The sequence below is a fragment of the Rhincodon typus genome, chromosome 10 (genome assembly GCF_021869965.1).
Source record: "Rhincodon typus isolate 14 chromosome 10, sRhiTyp1.1, whole genome shotgun sequence".
Lineage (NCBI taxonomy): Eukaryota > Metazoa > Chordata > Chondrichthyes > Orectolobiformes > Rhincodontidae > Rhincodon > Rhincodon typus.
In genome coordinates this window covers 70750812-70775271 of record NC_063341.1, presented here as the reverse complement: position 1 = coordinate 70775271, position 24460 = coordinate 70750812, and the positions used below count along the sequence as shown (strand labels likewise).

Genomic DNA, 24460 nt, shown 5'->3' with positions numbered 1-24460 from the left:
ATACAACTGTAACATAACATCCCAACTCCTATACTCAGTGCCTCAACCAATGAAGGCCAGCATGCTAAATGCCTTCTTCACCACCCTGTCCACCTGTGACCCCACTTTGAACAAACTACATACTTGTACTCCAAGGTCCCTCTGTTCCACAACACTCCTCAGGACCTTACCTTGCTTTGACTTTCCAAAGTGCAACTCTTCACACTTATCTGTATTGAATTGCTTTTGCCAATCCTCAGCCCACTTCCCCAGCTGATCAAGATCCCTCTGTAACTTTTGATAATCTTCTTTGCCATCAGTGATACCTCCTAATTTTGTATCATCTGCAAACTTATTAATCATGCCTTGTACATTCACATCCAGATCATTTTTGTAAATAACAAGTAACAGAAGTCCCAGCACCAACCCCTATGGCACACTAGTAGTTGACAGAATCAACCTTCAACTAACACCCTTTGCTTCCTACCAACGAGCCAGTTTTGAATCCAATTAGCTAGTTCTCCCGGGATCCCATGTGACCTTACCATCATGACTAGCCTGCTGTGCAGGACCTTGTCAAAGGCCTTACTAAAGTCCATATAGACAACATCCACTGCCCTACGCTCATCCATCCTCTTGGTTACCTCTTTGAGAAACTCTAAAAGGTTTGTCAGACATGACTTCCTGCGCACAAACCCGTGCTGACTACCCCTAATCAGACATTGATTATGCAAATGTTGGTTGATCCTGTCCCTCAGTATCTTCTCCAATAACTTGATGTCAGGCTCACTGGCCTACAATTTCCTGGCTTGTCTTTGCTGCCTTTCTCTAACGATGGACAAACATTAGCCACACTCCAGTCTTCCAGAACTTCACCAGTGGCTAAAGATGAAGCAAAAATCTCTGCAAGGGCCTCTGCAATTTCTTCCTTAACCTCGCACAACATCTGAGGATGGACTTGATCAGGCCCAGGGGATTAATGCGATCTAAGGCTGCTAACACCGCCTCTCTGGTAATATGTATGTTGTCCAAAACATCCCGACTTTTTTCCCTTATTTCCTTAGCATCCATGATTTTCTCTTCAGTAAACACGGAAGAGAAATATTCATTAAAAATCTCCCCCATTTCCTATGGCTCCGCACATAGACGGCCATGCTGATCTTTAAGGGGACCTATTTTCTCCCTAGCCACCTTTTACTCCCAATATAGCTATAGAACCTCTTGGGATTATCTTTGATCTTATCAGACAGATCCATCTCATACCCTCTTTTTTTCTCTTCTGATTTCCCTCTTAAGTGTGCTCCTACACTTTTTATAGTTATCTAAGGATTCACTTGAGCCTGTTAGCTTAAACCCAGTGTATGCCTCCTTGTTTTTCCTGACCACAGCCTCAATATCCCTCATCAGCCAGGGATCCCTAAACCTGCCAGATTTTCCCTTCACCCGAACAGGGACATGCTGTCCCTGGACTCTTGATATCACACTTTTAAAACCCTCCCATTTGCCAGTCATTCCTTTTCCTTCAAACAGACTCACCCAATCGACCGCTGCTAGATCCGGCCTAATGGCCCCAAAATTGGCCCTGCTCCAGTTCAGTGCCTTAACCTGCGGACCTGTCCTATCTTTTTCCATAACTATGTTAAAACTAAAATAGTTATGGTCACTGGACTCAAAGTGCCCTCCGACTGACTTTTCAGTCACTTACCCGACCTTAATGAATATAATCCCAGTTTACTCCATCTCTCCTCATAAGCCAACCCTCTCGACTCCGGAATCAACCTAGTGAATCTCCTCTGCACCCCCTCCAGAGCCAGTACATCCTTTCTCGAGTAAGGAGACCAAAACTGTACACAGTCCTCCAGGTGTTGCCTCACCAGCACCCTATAAAGCTGTAGCATAACCTCCCTGTTTTTAAACTCAATCCCTCTAGCAATGAAGGACAAAATTCCATTTTCCTTCTTAATTACCTGTTGCACCTGCCCAAGTTGAGCTCAGTATCTGAGATGGCATAATTCTAATTGCTGGTGACATCTTTCTGTAGCATCTATAAAATCTCACAAATCATAGAACATAGAACATAGAACAGTACAGGCCCTTCGGCCCACGATGTTGTGCCGACCTATTATCCTACTCTAAGATCAATCTACCCTGCATACCCTACATTTTACTATCCTCCATGTGCTTATCCAAGAGTCGCTTAAAAGTCTCTAAAGTATCTGACTCCACTACCACTGCCGGCAGTGCATTCTACATGCTCACCACTCTCTATGTGAAGAACCTACCTCTGACATCTCCCCTATACCTTCTTCCAATCACCTTAAAATTATACCCCCTCGTAATAGTCATTTCCGCCCTTGGAAAAAGTCTCTGACTATCCAGTCTATCTATGCCTGTCATCATCTTGTACACCTTTCCAGAGGACAAGGGAAGAGCCCACAGTATTGTTGCAAGAAAAATGGAGGGTGTTTGCTTGGTGTCCTGGTCTCTCAACTAATGCTACAAAAACAAATTTGTTGTTTATTGATCTCACTCTTCACATTTCCCTGAAAGTAAATGTCGGACAGACTTCTGAAGTACCTTGGGACATCCTGAGGTTGTTAAAGGTGCTATATAAATGCAACTGCTTTTTTTTGTTTCTTTCTGCGTCTGATGTGATGGGAATCTTGAGTGCAGTGTGGGTGCTGGGTGAAATGAACCAGTCACACTCTATCCAGCCTCAAGTGGGTGTGGGCGTATCGCACAAAACTGTCCCACATCCTGCAATAAATCAATGACCCTGCAAAGTGGGAAATGGGGGGGAAGAAGAGACACATAGAAAATAGGAATGGGGTGGCTATTTGGCCTTTTGAGCCTGCTCTATTTTTAAGTATGATGATTACTGGGGATGAATAATGAAGGAGCCTCACTGTGGCATAGCGGCATAGTTCCTATCCTGATGACACTGTTTGAGATCATTGATGGGTGCCTGAAATGGAACATGTTCTATTCCCCAGAGCTAACAATTCCTGTTTTGATGAGCACAGAAATACATTTCTGTTGAGACTTTGCAATCCTGGCGGATTGCGACTCGCAAAATTGAATTTGAATGGTTTTCAGATAGAGTGAAAGATCAAAGAACCTGCTAGTGGACATCTTGAGTCTCATCTAGTTGTGGCCAATTTCATGCTTGGTAGTTGCATCAGCAAGTTAGTGAGGTTTGATTTAACAGTTTGAAGCTATTGCAGTCAAAAGAAAATTACTGTTGCCATGTCGGTAGATGGCTCCAATGTTATGTTGTTACATCAAAAATAAATGTATTTGTTGGACTGTAAAATGTTCTGGCAGCTGTGGCTCACTGAGTGTCCCTCTTGCTTCTGAGTCAGAAGGTTAGGAGTTCAGAGCCTGCTACAAAGGGCTAGAATGCAAAAACGTGACTGTTATGCCCATTGCAGAGGTGAGGGAGTACTGCAATATAAGAGGTGCTGTTTATTTCAACTCAGCTGTTGAACTGAGCTGTAGTGATGAAGAGAGATTGGATAAACTGTGGCTGTTTTCCTTTGAGCAGCAGAGACAGAGGGGATGGGCATGATTGAGGCATATAAAATAACGAGGGGGCCATAGACAGGAAGGAACTTTTCCCCTTGGTGGAGGGACCAGGGGCATGAAGTTAAGGTAAGGGCAGGAGGTTTAGAGGGGATGTGAGGAATCCTTTTCCTCACCCAGAGGGTGGTGGGGATCACTGCTTGTAAGGGTGGTAGAGGCAGAAACCCTCACAACATTTAAAAAGTACTTGAGTATGGCTGAAAAGAAAGAGGCTGTGTCAGTGTTTTGGCCTGCACTCATCAGGACAGATGCACGAATACTGAATCTTGGATGGAGCAGCTACTTAAACTGCATTGGAGAAGAGAGCCGATTGGTTCACAAGTTGACTCTGTCAAACCAATCAGCACCCTTTTCTCAAGCAATGTAAACTCTGATGAGTGTGAGGCAGAGTTTTGAGAGCTTGCCTCTCCTTTCTCAGTAGCATGTCAGTAATATACTTAATTGACTGTAAAATACTTTGCGGGCATTCTGAAAGGTAATGCAAGAATCTGAGAGTCCCTTTTTGTTTTGCTGGCAAGGGAAAAGTGAAAATGCTGTTATGTCACAGTGCTAACCCAATAGTTGTCACCTCCAAACTAGGCCTCTCTGATGCACTCCGCATCCCCACTCCTGAGCACTGTTGTCCCTGCATTGTCCTCCAACCTTGTATCCAAGACCCTGTTTGCTTTCCAAACCTGGGAAGGCCTATGTGCCACATATCAAATGACCAAATAAGGAAAATACTGAATAAACTTCACAGTTTGAGCAGCATCTGTAAGGAGAAACTGAAGTAGAGTCATATTTTGAAATGTTAACTCTGTTTCTCTCTGCACAGATGAGTTTCTCCAGCATTTTCTGTCTTTATTTCAGACTTCCAGCAAGTGCTGTATATTTTGTCAGGTAACCACTGTGGCAAAGTGGATTGGGGCTAGTTGGAGATAGGAAATCACATGATACCCCCTCCTGGAATCTGTCCAGTTAAAGTCAGTGACCCTGTCTAGGCTGATTGTGGTGCTTTAGTTCAATCATGAATGTAGGCTTTGCTGGCTAGGCCAGCATTTATTGCTCAGTGGGCACTTAAGACTCAACCACATTGCTGTGGGTCTGGAATCAAATGTAGACCAGACCAGGTATAGATTGCAGTTTTCTTCCCGAAAGGAATTGGGGAACCAGACGGGATTTTAATGAGAACTGACACACCGTCAGGCCAGAATTTTCTGGAATTCAGATTTCATAATTGGCATAATCTCCAGAATATTAGCATGGGGTTCTGGGTTACTCATCCAGTGATATTGCCATTACACTACCATCCACTTTTTAAAAATAGTTCTTTTGGATCTTGGAGCTTCAAGTTCCTAGGAGTAAACATCACCAGCAATCTGTCCATTTCGACACTACAGTCAAGAAAACACAACACCTCTACTTTCTCAGAAGGTTAAGGAAATGCAACATGGTCACAATGACTCTTAGCAATTTTTACAGCTGCACCATAGAAAGCATCCTATCACAGCTTGGTATGGCAACTGCTCTGCCCAAGACCGCAAGAAATTACAGAAAGTTGCCCAGTCCATCACGAAAGCGAGCCTTCCTTTCATTGACTCCACCTACACTTTCTGCTGCTTCTGCAAAACAGCCAATGTAATCAAAGACCCCTCCTACCCAGGTTATACTCTCTCCCACCCTCTTCCATTGGGCAGAAGATACAAAAGTGTGAAAACATGATTCAAGAAGAACTTCTTCCCCGCTGTTTTCAGCCCTATGTACTGACCTCTCATATCTTAGAGTTAATCTTTCCCTGGACCTCCCCTGTAGCTGTAACACTATATTCTGCATTCTGTTCTATTACCTTGATGTACTTATGCAAGGTATGATTTGTCTGGTTAGCACACAAAACAATACTTTTCACTGTATCTCTGTACATGTGACGATAATAAATTAAATCAAATCAACCCAAATGGGAAAATGGGGCAGTAGGGTTTACTATCTCATCCAAAACACAGCAGTTCTGACAGGGCCGCTGATCCTTGCTGGTGCACTGGAGTGTCATCCTAGCAGGAGTAGGGACAGAAATCACAAACACAGTGCAGTTCCTGATCCAGGAATCCAGCCCCTAGCTGGAAACTGAACCTCCAAGGAACCCTGCTGTTGAGCTCTGGTTTAGCTCCCTACCCCAATCCCTGGAACCCAGAACCTTTGACTCTAAGTGCTACCTACTGAGTCACTCTGTTGGTGGGAACTGGACAGACTATTGCAAATCTCTGGAATGTTGTATTCAATCACCATTTTAAAAAGAGGCATTTGAATGGCAGAAAGCATGGTGAGTTAAACTAGAAATAATGAGGAATATACAATTATACAAATGGTGTCAGAATACCATTTCTCTAATTTGTATGTCCGTAGATCTGACCATCGAAGGCAGAGTTAAATCCCAGCAGAGTTCAGGAGCTGCTAGGCAGGTTTTTGGGACCCCCTATAATGTAAGCCATTTGACACTACAAAAGATAGATGTGGAAATGTCTCAGATTTGATGGCTTGCTGCGCCAGTTCAGTAAACTTTCTGGCAGGCTTGTTGTCGAAATGTTGATGGTGATTGTTGCCTCAGAAAGGGCAGGATGGACGATAAAAGGTTTTTTTCCGCCCCTCATCCCCATGCTCATTATTGCTGATCTCAGTACAAGATCACTCGCCCAATCTGCAGCATTCACAAAGGCACCTGAATGTTTTTCAGATTCAGAGCCTCCGACACTTTTCTCTGATGCTATGTGATGCAGGGCCGGATAACCGTATTAATAGACAGAAAAACCCAGGGCTGAGGTGGAAGAGTAACTAATGAGGGATATCACAGCTGGAGTCTTATTCATTTGGGTTTGGTCATTTTTAATATTGGGATTGCATTCTTGGAGGCGAACAGAGTGGAAATCTAATAAGCCCAGCTAGCTCCTACCTTGTATCCCTTCATCCAAGGACATACCTCAGGAATAAAAGCTAGAGCTTGCATTTATATAGTGCTTCTCAAGATCTTAGGATGCCCCAAGGCACTTTGCAGCCAATAAATACTTTTGAAACACAGTCTGTAGTGTAATGTGGAAAGGCAGCAGCAATTTGCGAATGGATAGACCCCACAATCAAAGTAAAACAGATGTCTTGGGATACTGCAGTTAGCACACTGTCTGCAGTGGGGAAATGTATTATGCCAAAAGTGCATTATAACTACCGTCCTTCATTTAAGCTAAGGTTGTTGGCAGGGGTATTGGATTTATTGACTGACAGCCACTTGCTCCCTTAGAGGGTTAAGCATTGCACTCACTAGTGTTGGTTTCAGTGGAGCCAGGGCACCATAACCTGTCGGGCTGTTTACACCCACCATACTCATCCTGCTTTGGCTATTCTCATCGTTGCCTTTCCTGCTACTTCCCTGATCTTTCACTCACACTTTTTTTTTTCTTGAGTTAGTCCCTCTCCTCCCAGCCTTTTACATAAAAGAATTGATCCTGGATTCCCTCTAAGCTGTGATTCTAAAATCTCCCTGTCCTGAAAGTACCAGAAGTGCCATCTTTGCAATTGTGAAGTGGTTGTATGTGTGTATAAAGCAGTGATGACAATCTGTACCACCCAGCTTGCCACTGTTACTGTCCTTTGAGATTTACAGGAGTCGTCCTCATCGCTATCCGCTTCAGGATATAGGCGTCAGGGGTTTCTTTGCAATCTTGAAAAGCAATGAAAGTCTAGATGAGAGAGAATAAGAGAAATGTGCTGCTGATGCAAAACTTGATGTGCATCTAACTGTGATAACAAGGTGTAGAGCTGGATGAACACAGCAGGCCAAAATAATTAGATAGTTAGTAGACAGTAGGACACACAATTTGGTTGAGATCGCTTGGTTTAAAGAATGATGTGATACTCCATTTGGTGCCATCAGGCATTCTGCTCAATTTTGTGCTGGAGGATTTCTGTCAGGGAGTAGAATGCATAATATGGTGGGATGATTAACTGCGCCTTTCACTGTCATCGCAGCCAGGGGATATTTAAAGTAGCACCGGGACCTATAAGACAGCTTCATGTCAGAGCTGTCTGCCACTGTGAGGACAGACCAGACTGCTTCCAATCTTCGCTGTGATGACTATGAAGATTGGCTTGGCAGCAAATGTTATTTATGCAAGGCAGATAATCCCATGTGTTTTCTCACACGAACTTATCACTCCGTACCATTAAAGTGGCTGTTTGTGAAAGCACAGCTACTGAGAATGGCTGTATAGAAACCCTAGGCTATTCAGCCCAACTGATCTGTACTAGTTTGTGGTCACTGTGCACCACTTCCCACATCATTTCAACAAACCCTATCGACCTATACTTCTCTTTCTCGTTACTTATAGACCGGAAGACGTAGGAGCAGAAATGGACCACTGAGCTCATCAAGTCTGCTCCACCATTCGTTGAGATTATCGCTGATTAGATAATCCTCAACTCTACTTTCCCTCTAACCCTTGATTCCGTCACTGATTAAAAATGTTTATCTTAGCCTTGAATATACTTCACAACCCAGCCCGACAGCAGTAAAGAATTCCACATATTCACTACCTTCTGAGAAATTCCTCCTCATCTCTGCCTTAAATTCCTCATTCTGAGATTGTGCCCTCTGATCCTAGACTCTCTCAGAAGGGTTAACAACCTCTCCGCATCTACCCTGTGAATTGTCGAAGAATCTTGCATATTTCGCTATTTGCCGGAGCTGCTCCTTGTGGCATTAGCTTCCACATTTGAGCTACTCTGTAGAAAACAGGATTTTTCTGAATTTCTTTTTGGGTTTTCTTGTGATTATGTGGAAGCATTGTCTCTATGCCTACCCCTTATTAAACCCCTTTCCTTTATTCTGTCATGGGATGTAGGCATAGCTGCCAAGACCAGCAGTTTATTGTTTGTCCCTAGTTGCCCTTGAAGGTGGTAGTATAGTGCCTTCCTAAGTTGTACCCAAGTGCATACCAGTACACTTCTGACTTGTATCCTGAAGATGATGGACAGATTTGGTGAGTCAAGAGGTAAGTTACTTCAGAATTACTAGCGTCTAAACTGCTCTTGTAGCCACAGTATTTAACAGACTGTTCCAGTTTCAGTTTCTAAATTAGTGGTAACCCCCAGGATGTTGATAGTGGGTTATTCAGTAATGATAATCCCATTGAACGTCAATGAGTGCTGGTTAGGTTCCTTGGTGGGAGATGACCGTTGTTGGATCTTAAGTGAATGAGCGTTAGTTGCCACCTGACGGCCCAATCCTGAATGTTGTCTAAGTCTGAGATAACAAGGTGCAGAGCTGGATGAACACAGCAGGCCAAGCAGCATCAGAGGAGCAGGAAAGCTGACGTTTCAGGCCTAAACCCTTCTTCAGGAAAAAAAAAGCCTTGCTAAGTCTAAGTCTTGCTGCATATAAACACGGACTGATCGAGAATCTGAAGAGTTGTGAATGGTGCCGAATATTGTGCTGTTGTCAGCGAGCATGATTTTAGACCTTTATTGGGCAAAAGAGCTGCAGTGTGTTCAGATAGGTTGGTTCTGGTATCATTCTTAAAAGTCCTTTCTTGCATTTTCTACATAGTTTTTATATAATTTTTGTAATGTAGAGGCCACAACTGTGCACAGCACTCTCGCACAGCTCTATGTGGTCTAACAAATTTTAACATAATCTCTTTGCTTTTGAATTCTGTTCTTATTAAAGAGAAAATGAAAGCAAAGGCAGAACATATTAAGTTTGAAGCTGAAGTTTGGTGAGAACTCTCTTAGCCGGCTGTCTGCTTTAATCCTATTCTCTTTATTCTTCACTATCTTGTATTTTCAAAATCTCCATTAACAAAGAGTCTTTTCTTTGCATAGTGCCTTTGCTGCCTCAGCACATCAAAAAAAATCTTTTCAGCTATTGTATTATTTTTTGACGGTAGTCAATGCAGTAATATGGGGGAAGCAGCTGCCAATTTCTGCACAGCAATCTCCCATAAATAGTCCCACGTTATGGTACGGATAACGGTTCATTAGAATTTCAGAGCCAAGGCAGCTGAAGACACAGCTGCATATTGGCGGAAATTGGAGATGCGCAAAGGGGAGCAGCACAAATATCTCCAAAGATGATACAGTGTGGAGCTGGAGGAACACAGCAGGTCAGGCAGCATCGGAGGAGCATGAAAGTCAACGTTTCGGGTTTACACCTTTCATCAGGACTGGGGAGAGGGAAGGGAGCTGGGAAATAAATAGAGGGGAGGTGGGGCTGGGGGAAGGTAGGTGGGATGGTGACAGGTGGATGCAGCTAGGGAGTAGTGGAGATAGGTCAGTGGGAAGGGTGGGGTGGATAGGTGAGAAACAAGATGGACAGGTTGTGTCAGGTCAAGGAGGCGGGGCTGAGAGGGAGGGTTGGGCAGGGGATGAGGCTGGAGGTGGGGAGATTTTGAAACTATTAAATTCTATGTTCAGACCATCGGGTTTAGGCTCCCGAGCTGGAATATGAGGTGCTGCTCCTCCAGTTTGCGCGTGGTGTCATTGTGACACTGGAGGAGGCCCAGGATGAACATGTCACCCAGGGAGTGGGAGGGGGAGTTAAAATGGTTGGCAACCGGAAGGTGTTGTTGTTTATAGCGTACAGAGCACAGATGGCCTACAAATCGGTCTCCGAGTCTACGCTTGGTCTCACCGATGTAGAGGAGACCATATCGGGAGCAACGGATATAGTAGACCAGGTTGGAGAATGTATAGGTGAACCCCTGTCGGATTTGCAAAGATTGTTTGGGGCCTTGGATGGAGGTGAGGGGTATGTGTAGGGCCACTTCCTGCGGTTGCAGGGAAAGGTGCTGGGGGTGGTGGGGTTAGTGGGGAGTGTGGAGCAGATGAGGGAGTCACAGAGAGAGCAGTCCCTACAAAAGGCAGATAGAGGTCGGGAGGGAAACATCTGTTTGGAGGTGGGGTCGGATTGCATGTGGCGGAGGATGATACACTGGGTGTGGAAGTTGGTGGAGTGATATGTGAGGACAAGGGGTATTCTGTCTTTATTTTTGTTGTGGGGTGGAATGGAGGGCAGAGGTGCGGGAAATGCAAGAAATGCGGTTGAGGGCATTATGAATTAACGGAGGGGGGAAGTCGCGGTCCTTGAAGTAGGAGGGCATCTGGAATATACGGGAGTGGAATGCCCCATCTTGGGAGTGGATGCGGTGGAGGTGGAGGCGGAGGAATTGGGAGTAGGGGATCGCATTCTTGCTGGAAGTTGGGTGAGAGGAGGTGTGGTTTAGGTAGCTGTGGGAGTCGGTTGGTTTGAAATAGATGTCGGTGCTGAGACAGTTCCCAGAGATGGAGACGGAAAGGTCCAGGAAGGGGAGGGAGGTATCAGAGATGGTCCAGGTGAATTTGAGGTTGGGGTGAAAGGTGTTGGTAAAGTTGATGAACTGTCCAAGCTGCTCATGTAAGCACGAGGCAGCGCCGATACAGTCATATATGTAATGGAAGAAGAGGTGAGGGATGGTGCAGGTGTAACAGAGGAAGAGGGACTGTTCCACATATTCTACGAAGAGGCAGGCGTTGCTCGGACCACACGGGTGCCCATAGGCACCCCTTTAGTTTGCTGTCTCCTATCGCCAATGATTCTGGAACTACAGGAGGCTGCAGAATGAGGATTGGGGTGAGTCCATGGAGGACAATGAAAACAAGGATGAGAATGTTAAATTCCTGGTGTTGTCAGGCAAGGCACACATGTGGGTCAGCAAGCAAGAGGTGATGAATGAGTGATTGAGCGTAAAGATAGTGAGCTCAAGGTTAAAATGGAGTGAAAGTTGGGATGCCAGTTAGGAGAACACAGCATAGGGGTCCAGTCTTGCGCTGGCAAAGCCGTAGATACTTAAGCAGAAGATGAGCTGAGTAAAAGGCTGAGATGGGAAATGTTACGAGGTGGACATGAATGGTCTTGGAGATGGGGTAGCTAAGGGATTGGAAGCTCAGGTTTGGGTTCATTAAGACCTCAGTATTGTTAATGATCTGCGTCAGGCTCAAGGCAGTGGTCAGGCTGCTGGCTGGAGTCAATGGCGAGGGAATGGCATTTACAATAGGTTCAAGAACAATGGCTTTAGTCTTCACAATATTTAGTTGATGAAAATTCCTGCAATTGACGAACAACTATCACCAGCAGTAAATAACTCTTGCCCTGCTAGATCCATGTCCGCATGGAAATCACTGTCTTACTTTGACACCCTGAAAGTGGCCAGTTTTTATCTATCACGTAAAAATAGCATTAACTTTTGTGTGTCTGACAGAGTTAATTATCAGCGCTTTCCTGAGGGAATTGATTGTACCACAAAAATGGGAGTTCACTCACCATCTGATTGTGTGTGAGGTTTGTGAGATCAGCTGGAACTATCAGGGTCCCTTGTGTGGTAGGTAATGGAATCTTTGGGAGTTGTGTTTTGGACTTCGAAAAGGCATCTGGTAAAGTTCTGCATCAAAAAGTAGGAGTGCCCAGCAATGAAGAGATAGGTGATGTAGGTTGGCAATTAATCATGGGGTTTCTATCCTTGACATGATGTGACAAACGTGTTCCACAGGTAGTTTAGTCAGCAATTTCTGTTTTTGTTTCAGATTTCTAGCATCCACTAGTTCTTTGTTTTATTGTGGCTGTGTTAATGTTGCATTAATTATATTAAGGTAAAGATAAAACAGTTGGTGACTGTTGGTTGACTTAATATCTTAATCACAAAAAAAGGCTACGTGTGCCATAGTCCCTACCTCAAGTTAGGGGTTCAAGTCCCATGTGTTCTAGAAGTCTGTAATAACATTGCTGAGCAGGTTGATTAAAATATCTCTTCATGGGGCATGTGATTGGTCTACCCAATTCCCTGTGGTTGTATCCATGTCCAGTGCTCCTTGAGAAGGAGGACAAGTACCCATTGGTGCACTTAAAAACTGTTTTCTAATCAATCTGTTCAGAAATATTATTACACACCTCTGGAACAGGTAGGACTTGAACCCCTGTCTCTTAGGTCATATTGTTCCTCATCAGTTTGAAAAAAAAGCAGCATCGGGAGCACTTCCCGTTTGAAAGATTGTCATTCCTTAATTTCTTAATTTGCATGAAAGAGTATAGAGCGAGACAGGGGTACTTGTGATGTTGTGTTAGTGTCCCTACCTCTGGGTCAGGAGGCCTGGGTTCAAGTCCCATCTGCTCCAGAGGTGTGTCTCAACATCCCTGAACAGGTTGACTAAAAATAGTTGTAAAGAGAGACGGCTGGGGCACTGGACCATTGGTTGGTCGGAGGCAGAGAGGCGTAATAATGTATCCGTAAATCTCTAACACCTCTCTCACCTTCCTGGACCTCTCTGTCTCCATCTCGGGCAACCACCTGGAAACTGATATCCATTTCAAGCCCACCGACTCCCACAGCTACCTAGAATACACCTCCTCCCACCCACCTTCCTGCAAAAATGCCATCCCCTTTTCCCAATTCCTTCGCCTCCGCCGCATCTGCTCCCAGGATGAGGCATTCCACTCCCGTACATCTCAGATGTCCTCGTTTTTCAAGGACTGCAACTTCCCCCCCTCAGTGGTCGAGAACGCCCTCGACCGTGTCTCCCACATTTCCCGCAACTCATCCCTCTCACCCCATCCCCGCAATAACAACCAAAAAAGAACCCCCCTCGTCCTCACGTGCCACCCCACCAACCTCCGGATCCAACGCATCATCCTCCGACACTTCCGCCATCTGCAATCCGACCCCACCAACAAAGACATTTTTCCCTCCCCACCCTTATCTGCAGCTGTACAAAACTCTGGTGCGGCCGCACTTGGAGTATTGCGTACAGTTCTGGTCACCGCATTATAGGAAGGATGTGGAAGCATTGGAAAGGGTGCAGAGGAGATTTACCAGGATGTTGCCTGGTATGGAGGGAAGGTCTTATGAGGAAAGGCTGAGGGTTTTGAGGCTGTTTTCGTTAGAGAGAAGAAGGTTAAGAGGTGACTTGATAGAGACATACAAGATGATCAGAGGATTAGATAGGGTGGACAGTGGGAGCCTTTTTCCTCGGATGGTGATGGCAAGCACAAGGGGACATAGCTTTAAATTGAGGGGTGATAGATATAGGACAGATGTCCGAGGTAGGTTCTTTACTCAGAGAGTAGTAAGGGCGTGGAATGCCCTGCCTGCAAAAATAGTAGACTCGCCCACTTTAAGGGCATTTAAATGGTCATTGGATAAACATAGGGATGATAATGGAATAGTTTAGGTTAGATGGGCTTCAGATTGGTTTCACAGGTCGGCGCAACATCGAGGGCCGAAGGGCCTGTACTGCGCTCTAATGTTCTATGTTCTATGTTCCGGAGGGACCACTCTCTCCGAGACTCCCTTGTCCGCTCCACACTCCCCTCCAGCCCCACCACACCCGGCACTTTACCCTGCAACCGCAGGAAGTGCTACACCTGCCCCCACACCTCCTCCCTCACCCCCATCTCAGGCCCCAAGAAGACTTTCCACATCAAGCAGATGTTCACCTGCACATCTGCCAATGTGGTATACTGCATCCGCTGTACCCGTTGTGGCCTCCTCTACATCGGGGAAACCAAACGGAGGCTTGGGGACCACTTTGCAGAACACCTACACTCGGTTCGCAATAAACAACTGTACCTCCCAGTCGTGAACCATTTCAACTCCCCCTCCCATTCCTCAGACGACATGTCCATCCTGGGCCTCCTGCAGTGCCACAACGATGCCACCCGAAGGTTGCAGGAACAGCAACTCATATTCTGCTTGGGAACCCTGCAGCCCAATGGTATCAATGTGGATTTCACAAGCTTCAAAATCTCCCCTCCACCTACCGCATCCCAAAACCAGCCCAGCTTGTCCCCGCCTCCATAACCTGTTCTTCCTCCCACCTATCCCCTCCTCCCACCTCAAGCCGCATCCCCATTTCCTACCTACTAACCTCATCCCGCCCCCTTGACTTGTCCGTCCTCCCTGGACTGACCTATTTCCTCCTTACCTCCCCACCTACACTTACCTTTACTGGCTCCAACCCCGCCTCTTTGACCGGTCTGTCTCCTCTCCACCTATCCTCTCCTCTATCCATCTTCTATCCGCCTCCCCCTCTCTCCCTATTTATTTCAGAACCCCCTTCCCCTCCCCCATTTCTGATGAAGGGTCTAGGCCCGAAACGTAGGCCTTCCTGTTCCTATGATGCTGCTTGGCCTGCTGTGTTTATCCAGCTCTACACCTTGTTATCTCAGATTCTCCAGCATCTGCGTTTCTACTATCTCTGAGGAAAAGGATCTATGCCTAGTTTTGTGTTTCACTATCTGGTTTGGATCCATTTGACATCTGACTGGGGTAGCAGCTTTTCACCTTGTGTATTCATGACTTGGACGTAAGAATAATGTGTTGTGTATTCACGTTTGCAGATCACAGTAAGCTGTGTTGATAGGAGCAGGAAGTTACAAAGGCTAGTTGCCAGATTCTGAGTTGATTGCACACAAGTGTCAAGTCATTTAGTTGCAGTCGAATAGAGGCAGATTGGAACGTTATCTTCATAGTTAGAGACTAAGAGCTGTGGACAAACAAAGGGAATTAGGTTTCCTTGTGTCTAAAGGAAACCAGTGCAAAATACAGAATATAAGCTTCCAGGCAAGTGAAATGTTGGCTTTTATCCTAAGTTATAGAAAACAAAAGTGAGGTTGCAATGGTTTATATCAAACTCTTTCTGAAGTACTACCTTCATTTCTGAATATCGAACCCCAGGAAGGATATATTGGCCATTGAAGTGGTACAGCATAGATGAAGCAAAATTATCGAGAGCCTAAAGGGTTAAATTATGAGGTGATGTAGCAAATTGATTTGTGTTCCTTTGAGTTTAGAAGGTTGCTGGGGGAGTGGTGATCTCATTGAGATGTTTAAGGTGATGATAGGATTTGATTGCAATTTTATTTTGTTCCATTCAGTCCCATTTTGTAAGAGTCACTGGTACAGCCAGCATTTATTCCAAATTCAAAGGTGCCTGTTAGCAGGTGACATTGGGCTGCCTTCTGGACAACAGAGTATCTTGCTGGCCATTTCAGAGGACCCTTCAAACCTACAGCAATGTTGGGTTGCTCAGTGTGGACAAGCTAAAGACTGCATCTCTGAAGGATTTTAGTGAGCCATTCCTCAGGTAGATTAGGGGAATCCTAATTGGGAAATCCTAAACAAGGAGGCAAACTCTTAAATTTAAGCAAGGTCCTTTTTTTTGCTATGTGAAGAGTGATGGAAATCTACAATCTTCTGGTCCCAAAGGCTGGGCCCACTGAAACTCTCAGGACTGAGCTTTTGGTGAGATTAGGCTGTCAAGGCTTTTAGAACAGATGGAGGTAAATGAATCCACCGTGATCAATAAAATAGTGCAACAGGCCAGAAGGGACTGAATGTCCTCCTCTTGTTCTCAGTTTCCTGATATCCTGAAGCCTAGTGAGTGGAGGAATGGGGCAGATTTGTGGCAGAGCATAAGCTGGTTCCAAATGGAAGAAGTGTAGGAGGAGTGTGAAGACTAATTGCAATTTTAATATCATGTCAATTATTTTGAGAATTATCACTTTGCCAAAGGAAAGAGTGTGAATGAATCGTTATTGTCGGGCAGCAATGAAAATCGAAAGCGCGGGTGAATGAAGGAATATATAATTAGAGAGAAAATGGAGGCCAAGAGCAGCAATTATTCCATTGTATCATATCCACGCAGTAGATGTTTTCCACAGCACTGACCTAATGTAGGACACTTTCAAAGTGAAGAAGTTCAGAAGTTCGGAAGTCATGTTAAAAAATTCTAACCACCACCCCTTGACATTCAGTGATGTTACCATAACTGAATCCACTGCTATCAACATCCTGAGGGTTACCATTGACCAGATCAGAAACTCAACTGGACCTGCCACATAAACACAATAGCTATCAAGAGTAGATCAGAGGTTAGGAATACTGCAGCAAGTAACTCACTCCTGACTCCCCAGAGCCTGTCGTGATCTACAAGGCATAAGTCAGGAGTGTGATGGAATACTCCCCACTTGCCTGGGGTGGGTGCAGCTCCAGGAACACTCAAGGAGCTTGACACCATCCAGGTCAAAGCAGCCCATTTGATTGACACCACATCCACAAACACCCACTCCCTCCACCACTGACACTCAATAGCAGCGGTGTGTATTATCTACAAGATGCACTGCAGAACTTCACCAAGGATGCTCAAAGTACTTTCCAAACCCACAACTACTTCCATCTAGAAGGACAAGGGCAGCAGATACATGGGAACACCAACCCCTGCAAATCCCCCTCCAAACCACTCACCACCCTGACTTGGAAATATATCGCCGTTCCTTCACTGTCACTGGGTCAAAATCCTCCCTAATGGCATTGCGGGTCAACCTACAGGATGTGGACTGCAGCAGTTGAAGAAGGCACCTCACCACCATCTTGAGGGGCAATAAATGCTGACCCAACCAGTGAACTCATCCCACGAGTGAAGGAATTAAAAAAAGCAGTGGGTAGGTGGTGGTGCATTGGTAATGTCACTGGGCTAGTATTGCAGAGCCTTATGCTAATGTTCTGTTACAGGTTCAAATCATGCCATGGCAGATGGCAGAATTTGAATTCAATAAAAAAAATCTGGAATCTATAGCCAGCCTGTTGGCGAGCAAGTCAATTGTTGTAAAAATCCATTAGTCCACTAATGTCCTTTAGAGAGGGGAATCTGATGTCCTTACCTGGTCTGACCAATACGTGACTCTAGACCCACAGCAATTCGGCTGTCCCACCTCTGTCCTTTCGAGTGGTCCTTGGTTGTTTGTCTCATTCTTAGGCCAGCTAGGAAATAAATTACCGTGTGCTATAAATTAGTGAAAAGAAAGCTTACCCGTCGATTGAAACTTTGTGTAATAGCCACTTTCGTATTGTGTTAATTCCTAGATATATCTGATAAAGACAATTGATTGGAAAGCTGGGCTAGCTTCCTGCTGTCTCCGAGCCAATTTTAATTTATTTCTTGGAAGCGATAAGGATAAAACCTGCTGAGCAAACAAATCAGACACTTTACCCTTACTGCCAGTACTGTGTGGGACATGCTGTGAGAAATTGACAGCACGCACAATTTGAGAGAATAGTCATCGGTGCTATTCTCCCAAGGTGGTTAAAGCTTCGCCCTCTACACAGAATTGGGTGGAATTCAGAATAGGAGCATGGCTTTTGGCCAAAGATTTTAGACAGATTTTAACCCCAAAGAAAGAACTTAGATTTTATGAGTTAGGACAATGAAGTAATAATTAGTTTTACAGAGATATTGAGAAATAGTTGTGAAGGTGGGGGACAAGTTATTGCTGTCTCCTTGCACTTGCATTAGTGTGAACAGATCTTTTCAGCTTTGAACACAGGGGCAGCTCCTGTTTAATGGCTCATTAGACAGATGGCACCTCTGCCAGTGCAGTATTCCTTCCAGTCAATACTGCCTGAGTCGATATTTAAGCTTTAGTCTCCAAAGAAGAACTTGAACCAACAGCCTTTTGACTCAAAGGCAAGAGTTGACACCCTTTGAGCCACAGCTGACACTTACTTAGGTTTAGATCTTGTTGGTAGAAATGGACAGTTAATGAGGCAGAGACGTCTCTGAGTTGCTTGCCTTGGGTGTCCATATATGTCTGGTTCTGACGTCATTCACAATCAGACACATTTCCATCTCTCAGTCTTGCAGTTAAACTATGCTAGTGGCTGTTTAGTTGCATCTCAGTTGACAGTCTGTATGTGGTGGGTGATTTTTCATCTGCTGACTCTATTAACTCAACAGCCTCCCAAGGTTTCTGTTTCTGCTCCTTGTCGTTACCAGCTATCCACGCCCTGATAATTATGTTCTACATTTATCAACCTCCGATTTCCCACCCTCTGTACCAGAAGGCCCCTCTTCAATGGAGTGACTCAAACATCTAGATCTCCTCTCTGCCTGGTGGGAAATAAATAAAATCTTTTTCCACTTCCTCAAGGATGCAGTTTTCTAGCTTCTTGGAAGCTAGCCAACAGCTCAGGGCTCTTGCTTTCTGAAATGCTTTGTCCTTCCCACCTTTCACCCACCTTGGACCTCACAACATCCTCACCCTACACTTGGAGCTCACAACATCCTCACCCTACACTTGGACCTCACAACATCCTCACCCTACACTTGGAGCTCTCAGTCTCATGCAGCCCCCTGTCAGAACATCGGAACAAGGCAAAAGGGTAGGCCATTCAGCCCCTCAAGTCTACTCTGCCATTCAATATGTTCATGGCTGATCTCATCTTGGCCTCAACTCCATTTTCCTGTCTACTCTCCATAACCCATTATTCATTAAAAATCTATCGCCTCCTCAGATTCACTTAATGACCTGGCATCTGCCACATTGTAATCGACAGATTCATGACCCTTTGAGATTCGTAATTCCTGCACATCTCTGTTTTAAACCTGCTACCCTTTGGTTATAAATAATTGTTGGCCCCTGCTCTCTCGCACAATATTATCAATATGCATACTTAGTTTATATAGTTTTGGACATGGTGCACATCATTCAAGATCTCTGAAAATAATTTCAGAGCTCAACTTGTTGATACAAGACCAGAGTGGCTAACCTCATCCATTGAGTTCATCAGCAAGGGCTACATTTGAATGAGCAAGGCCTCCTTGGTGTTTCTGAGGATGGTCCTGTCAGACAGAGCAGTAGGCTGGGATGGCAAGGCTGGATGGGGCAGGGGTTGGTGGTTTTTGGGAGCAGGGAGTAACTTGCCATCCCTGCTGGCAAGAGAGGGAAGCCAGGCCAGGGAGGGCCAAAATGTTCCTTGAAAAGCCAGGAGGGGGCACTCCAGCCTACACAAAAATATCAAAACAATAAACAATTACAACACAGCAGGTAGGGCAGGACTGATCTGTAGCTTACACTTATTCGGTGCCTACACCTGACAGAAATCTGTGTATAGTTAGTTTTTACCACGTTGAAAAGGTTTGCCAATGGCCATAAGAAATAGGAACAGGAATAGGCTGTTCGGCTGATCTAACACTCCCCAAATCCATTTATCTGCCCTTTTCTCCATTCTTTCAAGATTCTATCTATCTCAGCCTTAAATATACTCAAGGACTCTGCCCCCACAGCTCTCCGTAGCAAGGAGTTCCAAAGACTGTTAACCCTCTGAGAGAAGAAATTCCTCCTCATCTCAGTCTTAAGTTGGTGCCGCTTAATTCTGAGACTATGCCCTCTGGTCCTAAACTCTCCCATGAGGGGAAATATCCAAGTTGATCACTTTATCAACCGCACCTCTAACCACAAACTCATAGAAACCTTGAAAATTCTAACAAGACTAGACAGGGTAAGTGCAGAAAGGATGTCCTTGATGACTTAGTGGCTCCAGAACCACTTTAAGGATGTGGCATAGGCCGTTCAGGACTGAGATGAGGAGAGATTTCTTCACCCAGAGAGTGGTAAGCCAGAGAAATTCTCTGTCACAGGAAACTGTTGAGGCCAAAATATCGAATGTTTTCAAGAAGGGGTTAGATATAGTTGTTGGGGCTAAAGGCATCATAAGGTATAGGGAGAAAGCAAGAGCAGGGGACTGAGTTGGATGATCAGCCATGGTCATATTGAATGGCAGAGTGGATCGAAGGGCCGAATGGCCTGTCCTTTGTTTATCTTTCTGTGTAAATCAGAACAACAGACACATGGTTGGCCTCCCATCCACTGCCTTTTGTAAACTCAAGTCCATCCAAAATTCTGGTGCCGGTATCCTGGATTGCAGTTCCCACAGAGCCTCTTACTTCAGATCCTCAAACCCTTACTTGCTTTGAGGCCCCTTCTCTCCACCTGCCCAACTATGTCAGCCAGGGCTCAGTGGTCAGCTCTCTTGCCTCTGAGTCACTGGTTTGGGAGTTCATGTCCCTCTCCAGAGCTTTGAGCATAGAAAAACCTGGTGGATATTTCAGTGCAGTTCTGAGGGAGCGCTACACCATCTGAGCTGGCGTCTATTGGATGCTATTGTTCGCTCGGCTGTGAAACGCTGTGGGGCAGCCTGCAGCCTGCAGCCTGAAAAGGTGGTTGTTTACACACAAGTTCCTCTGTCTTTAATCGAGAATCAGCATCACCTCGGCTCTGATGCCCGAAGTGACCAAGCTCATTAATAATGTGCGCCTGTTGAATCGAAACAAAAATATTTGAATTCTTCCAGGCAAGCGGCTAAAAGACTGGGCTGGATAAAAGGTCATCGATTAGATTGTTTAGGCCGCACTGTGTGAAGATGCTTAACAGTAAAATGGCCAAGGGTAGAGGCAATTTGTCAGAGGGGTCAGGTGCCACTTATAGGGGAGCACACATCTGATGCTAATAAATGGAATGATTGATGGGACAAAGTGGATGATGAAAAGTGCAAAGCACCCTCTACAATGGACTTGCATGTTAATTGGAAAATTTCAAATGCAGCAACCGCATAATATAGATTACTGTTCGAGATTGGCTATCCCAACGGAATGTTAATAGGCTGTGACTTCCAATTTCTCTCTTTCCCTCCATGTATATGCACCATTTTCCAAAGTATTTGAAGTGTGAAGCATTGCAATGAAAGCAGGTGGCTCCTGCCACACAATTGGAGCTGAAGTTCAATTTAATCCCACAACAGGATTTGAAATGCATTTGGCAAAAAAAATCTGCGCACATCACCGAGCACACAGGATATTTTAAAGAGCAATCTCCCATCGAATGTGGTCAAATTGTGCGTTGTAACTGGCTCAGATTGAACTCCGACGAGTTCGATGCTATCTGTTTAAATGGCAAACACGGACTACAGTGACTGAACTAACACAACGCTGCATGCATAAAACAATTTCATCTTGTCTTTGTTTCTTTCTGCCTGAACTCTGCGCAGCTTTTATTTTGTTCAATGTTTTAACTCTTTAAAGGCAAGAATCTGTCTTGCATACAAGTGCAATAATGGGCTTCAATACCACTAAGACCTGACAGTTATACCTACAACCTTCAACAGAGGCATGACAACAACATGCATCTAAATATTGCCTTTAACCTGCTGAAACCTTCAGAGGGCTTTCCTACCTGACTGAACACTTTAGGTAATAGGGCAAGTGGCTGAAAGCTGAGTCAAAGAGGTAGTTGAGTTAATGGGGCTTAGGGGGTGGTATTCTAGAGCCTAGGGCCTAAACTGGAATGGAGGAGGGATGGAAATTGATGCTGCACAAGACGAAGAGAATGCAGTTCTGAAGGAGGCGACAATTGAGCCACAAAGGTGCTCACTGCTTCCGGTCAGGGATAGAGAGATTACATGATTTAATTTGATTTGATTTATTGCTGTCACATGTATCTGAGTACAGTGAAAAGTTTTGTTTTGCGAGCAGTACAGGCAGATCATAACATACAAGGACATACAGATCATAGGGTATTTGGACAGAGGGCGATTTTTACAGACTTAGAATTGAGGTTCAAAAGTACGGAATGGTTGTAAGAAATGTGAGAGTAACATCTGTTGTAGAGAGCTTCCAAAGAGTCGCTCAGTGTCGGTGCCATCTCATTGTTGGCTCCTCCTTTAATCTGCTACTTTTACTCCATCTCCTCCATGATGCTTTAAACACATGGCAGCCTGTATGCTGCTGCTGCATTCCAGCCTTTGGTGTATGTGACAGATTTTATGTTGTCCATTCAGACTGCTGTTTCCCTACGCACGGTGGCTCATTGGTTAGCACTGCTGCCTCACAGCGCCAGGGACCCGGATTCAATCTACCCTCGGGCGACTCTCTGTGTGGAGTTTGCACGTTCTCCCTGTATCTGCATGGGTTTCCTCTGGGTGCTCCGGTTTCCTCCCACAGTCCAAAGATGTGCAGGTTAAGTGGATTGGCCATGCTAAATTGCCCGTAGTGTTCAGGGATGTGTAGCTTAGGTGGGTTACAGGAGGATGGATCTGGGTGGGATGCTCTCAGGGTCAGTGTGGACTTGTTGGGCCGAAGGACCTGTTTCCACACCGTAGGGATTCTATGATTCTAAACTTTGGTTTTATCTCTATTTAAGTCTGGCAATGGTGGCTAGTTCTCTCCAGCAGTCCAAAACAATAACCATGATTCCTTTACAATCTGAATTCTCTTATTGAAAAAAAAATGGGATAGGACATCATTGGCCACGTCAGTATTTATTGCCCTCAGGGTAGTTAAGAGTCAGTAATGTTGCTGTGGGTCTGCAATCAGACCAGGTGAGGTTTCCTTCCCTGAAGGACATTAGTGAACTATATATGTTTTACAGCTCTTTGCTCCAGATTTTATTTAATTTAAATCACACCATCTGCCCTGCTGGGATTTCAGTCGGGTTTAACACTGCTGTACACTAACCCATGTCACCTATGAATTCACCATAGTCCTAGAGGAGCAAAGAACGGCTGTTTCTTTAGAGAGAGAGAGAGAGATGACTGGTGGTCATTTAACCTGAGACTGTGAATTCCTCAGGTGATGGGAGAGATTGAGAAGGACAGCCCTTCATGAAAACCTCAGCCAGTGCAGGAATTGAACCCATGCTGTTGGCGTCACTCTGCATGACAAACCAGCTGTCCAGCCAACTAACCTAACCCACTTCCCACTTTTTGCCTTAACCCAACGCTGGTCTTTCAGCAAATAATCCAGTGTTTTCAGTTTCCTTTCTACTGGTATGCTTGTTTCAAAAAAACACTTGGTGTTAAAAGTCCATACAGAAAAGCTTCAAATACCTTCTGAAATGTGGCTTTAAAAGGCTGGCTGGTTGACTGTTTCTGTTGAATTGTTTTACAGAAGCCGAAGCAAAAAGACTGGCACCCGCCGGATGGCTTTATCCTGGGCCTTTGGACGCTGATCCTGCTCGTTTTCTTCAAAAGCTACGGACTGAAGCACCTCAAGCACGTATTTTGAGAGATGTTACAGAGCTGGCAATGAGAGGGGCTGGTTTCCTTGCCCCACCCCTTCAAAAAATGATCAAACACCGAAGCCTGTTGGCGTAATGCACTGCTGTAAATTATTCTTACTTGGTTTTCATGGAGATTTTTTGTTTCTATTTTGGGGTGTGGTTTGAGGGTGGCCTAATGGAAAATGGGGTGAGTGTGAGGCTACCATGTGTATCAATTGGTTGTTGTGTAAGCTCTTGACTGTAGGTTGGTGCAGAGTAAAGACTCTCCTCGAAACAGAGAGGGTCCTACTCTATTTGCATCGGGTGCTAAGTCACACTGTGGTGTTGGATTCAGATTCCATGACCTCCCAACACTGGTGCAAAAAATGCGATTGCACGGCGACTACATCTGTTCCAATGAAGGTGGCCAGAAAATAAATGCTTTGACTGCAGGTTACATAGAAATAGGAGGAGGCCATTCAGCCCCTCGAGTTCTTTCCTCCATTCAGTGACATCATGGCTGATCTGTGGACTAGCTCCATGTACCTGCCTTTGGTCCATATCCTTTGCTTTACAAAAAATTATCTATCCCAGATGTAAAATTAACAACTGATCCTGTGTCCATTGCCATTTGTGGAAGAGATTTCCAAATATCTACCACCCATAATTGCTTGTGATATGAAACTATATTCTGTAATGCTTGATAAATGATGTAGCAATGTTACCCATGAAGTTTAATTCTTCTGTCTCTACCTCTGGCAGTAAGTTTTCAAAAATAAAAAACAGGAAAAGGAATCAAATGACTGCTGGAAGGAGTCTGTGTCTTTGCTTTTTGTTGCTTTGTAAGGTGAATTAGGCCTTACTTCTGCCTACGTAATCATGTCACCAGGAACAGTTTTTCCTGTGCTCCCCAGCTCGCAGCCACAAAAGCATTGATTTTGAGGGACAGCAACAATGCCAGAGGAGCTGTCTTTCAGACCATAAATTAAGGCTCCTCCTGCCCTCCCAAATGCATGGTAAAGATTCCCTGGCACTATT

The 24460-nt window shown here is 44.9% G+C and overlaps 1 protein-coding gene across 1 annotated transcript in view; it reads left to right on the top strand.

Moving 5' to 3' along the window:
* pigk (phosphatidylinositol glycan anchor biosynthesis, class K) overlaps positions 1-24225 on the top strand; it is a 130558-nt gene extending 106333 nt beyond the window's left edge. The window contains exon 10 of the mRNA XM_048601549.1: positions 23332-24225. Within this exon, the coding sequence (XP_048457506.1) occupies positions 23332-23448 (117 nt within the window). The 3' untranslated portion in view covers positions 23449-24225. The remainder of the gene's footprint in view (positions 1-23331) is intronic.
* The last annotated feature ends 235 nt before the right edge of the window (positions 24226-24460 follow it).